This window comes from Lepisma saccharinum, chromosome 15 (genome assembly GCF_977018435.1).
Source record: "Lepisma saccharinum chromosome 15, izLepSacc3.1, whole genome shotgun sequence".
NCBI classification, from domain to species: domain Eukaryota; kingdom Metazoa; phylum Arthropoda; class Insecta; order Zygentoma; family Lepismatidae; genus Lepisma; species Lepisma saccharinum.
The window spans coordinates 13,610,395-13,616,394 of record NC_139243.1 but is presented as its reverse complement, the minus strand read 5'-3'; the positions used below and the strand labels follow the sequence as shown (position 1 = coordinate 13,616,394).

At 34.6% G+C, this 6,000-nt stretch overlaps 1 protein-coding gene across 1 annotated transcript in view; it reads right to left on the bottom strand.

The window, feature by feature from the left end:
- Positions 1-3,058: 3,058 nt before the first annotated feature.
- Positions 3,059-6,000, bottom strand: part of LOC145999604 (uncharacterized) — a 107,811-nt gene continuing 104,869 nt past the window's right edge. The window contains exon 4 of the mRNA XM_083136653.1: positions 3,059-3,715. Within this exon, the coding sequence (XP_082992779.1) occupies positions 3,214-3,715 (502 nt within the window). The 3' untranslated portion in view covers positions 3,059-3,213. The remainder of the gene's footprint in view (positions 3,716-6,000) is intronic.

Genomic DNA, 6,000 nt, shown 5'->3' with positions numbered 1-6,000 from the left:
GTGACCTTGGCATTTATCGCAGAGAAATATTGTGCCCCCCCCCCCTCTCTCCCATAAAAGATCGTTTGGCAAATCTTGCAATGACTACGTAAAAATATCACACTTCGCCACTGATATTATGGAGTTTCATTTCCTGCAAGTAACTCATGCAAAATTCCCAGCGTTGCCAACATTTTCAGTACTTGCTGTTAAACTCTGCCAGGAAATGTGCTGAATATGTTTATTCTTCATCCAACTGCATTATCCTTTCATTTATATCTTCACTATTATTCGTATATATAATTTAATCAGCATTCCTGGTTAAATTCTCATGTGATCAAGGTCAAAACATAGAAAATAACAACAGTTACTTGTTTTTTTAATAACCCCTCCAGATATATTTCCTTTTGTATTTTATAACTTTCCTACTCTCAATAACACAATATGTTATAATTTGTTTCCCACTTTGTAAGCTGTTTAGTTAACAACACCTGCAAAACATATACAAATTGAAGTTTCAATATAAAATTAAACTGTTTTAAGGTATTCAAATTCTCTATATGATAGAAAGACACAAAGTTCCATATTTTTGTATTTGTATTTATTTTTTATTAATTTTACACTGCGTTCTGTCACATTCGGCTAATTGTTATGTTGAATATGAATGGTGATTGAATGAAATGGATGAAGGGACATTCACAAATACAAACACACATGGGTAGGACACAAACCCCAAAGAGAAAATACCAAGGATTATCTATTACAGGATGGGACACTGAGCATATTCTCCATTGACTTGTGCGAACACTTTTCTAAGGCCTTATAAACCACAGACTATTCATACCCAGTACAAGCGAGCCATCTGGCGGGGGAAGACAACATACTCGAACAGTGAGAGACTATCGATTAATACGCATATCGATGTTTCAACTCGATACTTGGAAAGCAAATTCACTTTTCTCATTGGAATATAATAAATTTAAAAAAGGAATAATTTAAATGGTGGATTCTAGTCTAGGATTGTCCAAAGGAAATATCTAGAAAATATTCTAATTTCTTATACATTTACTAAATATATATGATACTGGGTCATTTTCTGGGTTTCGCAAAATTCAAGACAAGAAACAATATTTTAATTCTTACACTAAAAATCTTACTTGATGGTTCTTTATTGTAATTGATTTCAGGATTTTTCAATTATTTATGTTGAAGTTTAATGATTGCAATCCACGTGATATGTAATGAGATGAACAATAATAGAACCTAAGTATCTTTCCCTTGCACTAAAATAACAAACTACCCATAACGCAGTACATTTACCACAGAATAAATATTGTACTGTGAAGTTACAATGAAAATTCATCGTATGCAAATATAGAGGAAGAATTAGCCACATAATGTCAAACGGTAAGAATTTGTAACATTGACTAATGACTATATACATTTTTTTTATTTGATTCGTCAACGCTGACCTTGCACATTGTCTTCTTCTTACTGGCATTAATTAAAAATCATTTAGACTACTATTCCAAAATGTTGTAAATATGTCGAGGTTTTCCTTTAAAATAATAACTATTCACGTATGCAGACAAAACTCATTTGGAGGATACATTAAAGATTTATTTTCCAACTAAACTTAAATTTAATTCTACACGAATTTATATTACACACACATAAAATATGTAGAGTTTCTACCTTTGCTTAGAGCGATCAAACTGAACCTGTGTGCTTTGAGACTTCTTAGAGGATGGTATTTAATCAATATAGAAGGTAATTGACACATGTAAAAGTTTTGTACTGAGATATCTATGTTAAAAACGAATACCAAATTCCTAGCATATTCTATACTATGCTTGACATAAGACATAAAACACATCTTTCACAGCCCCAGGCTTAATCACAAAAACCAACCACCACTGAATTCCTAAACATTCCAGGAATAGCATAATGGAAATCACAGAAGCTTTAAAATTCTCCACAATGAACCTAAATTTTGGTTCAGAAAATAAAATATAGGCACACTAAATCGAAATGTACTTATAACAAAAACGTGATCCAACTTTAAGAATAGTGAAATGTGTCACAATCCTCCAGGGAAGTCTAAAATCTTTACAACAGCTTTATCAAAAGTTTGAAGTGCTTGAATATGTACGATGTAACACAGTACTACATAATGTAATACAAATATACTTTATAATGTACATCACTAAATTTATACGATCGTTTTATCAGTTAGCCTCTGATCATGGACTAATGGTCCATCAGTTTAGGGCTGTTACTTTTCGTCCAAGCGGTTGGATGGCGCAAGCGACTTCCATCTCTAACGGAAATGTCGTATATCAACTTCCGTATCCTCTTAGTGATCGCCGCGTTCGCCATGGCTTATAGGGCTGGGTTATCTTCATATATATAATCCTTGAAAATACCAGCTGTGGATTCAGCTACAAGTTTCCATGATTAACAGTGGAATGTAAATTGTCCATCACCATGTATTTGCTCTGTTTTACAGTGAGCACTTCAGGAATTTAAACAAAAAGCCAAACAAGCTACTGACAACGTCTGCACCAGCAAATGTAAAATTTCATTCCTTAAAAACACGTACGGGGCAAGAGAAAAATGAATGAAAATAGTCGTGAACAATTTGCCTGGCAATACTTGTGCATCCCAAGATGTTGGCATTTTAGTGCCTTCTGAAAAAGTAGATTACAAACAAATATATCACCCATCTGAGGAATGGCTATTATCTACAATGCAAAGAAAAGCAGAATGAGAACACTGATATATATTTGAATTTTTTAATTTGTTGACCTTCAAATCTTCAGATACATTTACCATTTTCTCACCCTGGATATACTGAAATGTACATAAAACTTCAGTTTCAGAAGACAATGATAATATTAATTCGTATAAGCTCCAGAAACCTATCCAGAAATGACTTTGTTGATATTCTGAAAGAACTTCAGCATTTGCTGCCAGGAAAACTTCTAGGCAATGCAATACCTACAATTTTTTATGAAATTTTAAAATTCAATTTTATCATACAATATTCTTTGAATATATGTTACATAAATTGTATAGTACTTTATTCATCTTCATTGTAATATGAATTTTTATAAACTGGCATAAATACATTATATTTATTAATATATGCATGTAAGTAACAAGTTGAACACAGGAAGTTGACAAATATGACAATTCTATTCGATACATTTGCAGCAAATCATTAATCATGTTTTATACTGAATGTTTTGTAATGGTGTGCTGGTCCAACTTTTCCTGATGAACAAAACGTTTCTTGCACAGGTGACACATATATGACTTCTTGGTATGACTTCTCAAATGTCGGTTCAAGTTTCCCCGGTGAATGAATGACTTATCACAAATCAGACACTTGTAAGATTTTTCCCCCGTGTGGACTTTGAAATGAAGGTCCAAATTTCCCTTCTGGGAGAACCCCTTGTTGCAGATGGAACATACATAAGGTTTCTCCTTAGTGTGAACCCTCATATGTCTATCAAATTCGTATTTATATGGTAAAACTTTTTCACAGTGAACGCATGTGTAAGGTCCTTTCATTTCAGCAGATTTCCCTGGCAATTTCTCTCTAATTGCTGCACATGACTTCACATCCACTTCAGTTAATTCTGAACTATTTGAGCATGTCGGTTGTTTAATATTTTGGCATTTTTTATTTCCTGTATCTTCGCACCACAAGTGCTCGCCTTTAATTACATTCCTGAAAAGAGAGGAAGAAATAATTTGTACGTTCACAATTTTATAATCAAGTGATGGTATTCAAGACAAACATGTACACATTGTACATTTATTACTTGCAATTTATCAGTTATTCCATGTAGGATTTACAAAGACAATCATGAATTAGAGTTATATATTGGTATGGGAAAATATCAGTGGACCAGTATCGGAAAATACCGCGCGTTTCAGAAATAATTGAGGGGTTACAATAATTTATTGCAAGTAAAGTATTGAACTTACATTAATTAAACCAGTCCAGAACAAACGAGGAATGCAAACAGTTCTTTTTTACACCTAAAAATGTTCAATGTGTGCACCATGGATGACACGGCTCACATGGTTTGAAGGACAAATTATTACGGAGAACCCTCCGTGCTGCTGTTATTAACATATCCAGTTCTCTAGCTGCAGCTGCAGTTGATTTCTGTGGGCTGTGCACAAAACATGCCTGCACGCAATCCCAGTCTTCTTCGGAGCACCTGGGTGCAAAGGAAAAAGCACAGACAATCTGTTTTTGTAAACCACTTGTACCATACACTTCGAGCTGCAGCAGAACAAAACACTGCAAATGATGTGAGTGTCACCTAGTGGCAGGAATGTGAACTCTCGGCTTAACAAAACATACACCCACAAACTGTTTGTTTGCATTCCTCATTTGTTCTGGACTTACTAGCAATACTTTACTTGCAATAAATTTTTGTAACCCCCCAATTATTTCTGAAACACCTGGTGCACGTAAAATCATCACTGGCACTCTTGTAGTCAGAATGTCCTTCGAATATTGTATAATTTTAATTAATAATGAATTAAGTGAATTTCACAGATTAATTACAAGCTATTTATAAATTATTCAATTGGTAAAATTATGAGCAATTTTTCTGCTAACCAATACATTGACATGCCTATATCATCTGGGCCTCATAGTTGGTGTATTGGTAAAGCAGTTGCCTTGTAATCAAAGGGTCCCGAGTTCGATAACCAGTGGAGGCACACAGTGCTTCTTATCTCACTTTAAACTGTAGACCAGTCCCTATTAGCCTATATATGCATAAAGTTGACTTAGACAAATTTTGCTTACATCATCTGACATGTGCATTTGTAAGTTTTAAAAAAATGTACCGGGTGTTCCATTCGAATCTCCCTAATTTCAATTAATTACTGTGAACAAAGTACGATGAATTGTGAAATAACTGCAACACCAAATGAAAGGCCAGATCTTCAAGTTTTGTTTTCACGACTTGAAGTTGTCCGTTTGCTCACTACGCAGCGCCACGGTCGCATAAATAGAAATGGCGACTGTTGAACAACGCGCCCCGGCAGTGGTGTGGCATGCTGAGATAAAATCTGTGATTGCAACGCAACGAAATTTCAGACGAGTGTACGGAAGAGTGGCACCTGATGCTAAATCAAATAGGCTGCGGTTTAGTAGGTTTCTAAAAATAACGCATACTGCATGCCTTGTAGTCTTACTGGTGTTAGCATCAGGATAAAAGCACAATACATCACTAAATATGAAAATAAAAAGCACCAGGAGGTGTAGAAATTTTCAAAATATTAAGGCCACATCCGAAAGGTGCAAGACTGTACTTAAAGCAAACATCCTTCGAGAATGGGGCCTTGAACTGGAAGTAAAAGTCTTTCGAATTGCACTTCGGCTACAGCACCAAATAAGATCAGTAGATAAAACTAAGAAAACATTGTTTTTCCCACATTATAAATACTTGTTTTACACCATAGAAATCACATATATTTCTTATATATATACTTATATTTCCACACATTAGAAGAACTTCAACTAATATCTGGCTGACTTTCAACTTCTGTGATTTCAAACAAATGAACAACAAGTGCACAAGTTTTCAAGTCTGTAACAACGTGTGCTCCTTGCTATGGTCTCGATTGTTTGTTTAATTGGCACTTTCGAACTGCACTAGGTGATGTCATTTTGGATTTTTGGAATGGAGAGATGAAGAGGAGAGGGGAGTTTAAGTTCATCAGAGTCAATTAAGTGCATAAGTTTTTCTTTTAATTTAGCCTCACAATGGGGGATGCAGTATTACTGAAATGCTGGTAGCCACTTGTTGCCATTAATGATTTGTGGTGTGGTGTGTTTTCATGCTGATGTTAATAAGGTAAAATTAGAAACTTTTCTGTGCATAGCATCTTCTGCAAAGTAATACACCAATTCTTATTTTGAAGTTAATTTTGATTCCTTTCACGACATATCATTTCAGCTTCACATAATTTTCTCAAGCCCTGTCCCTT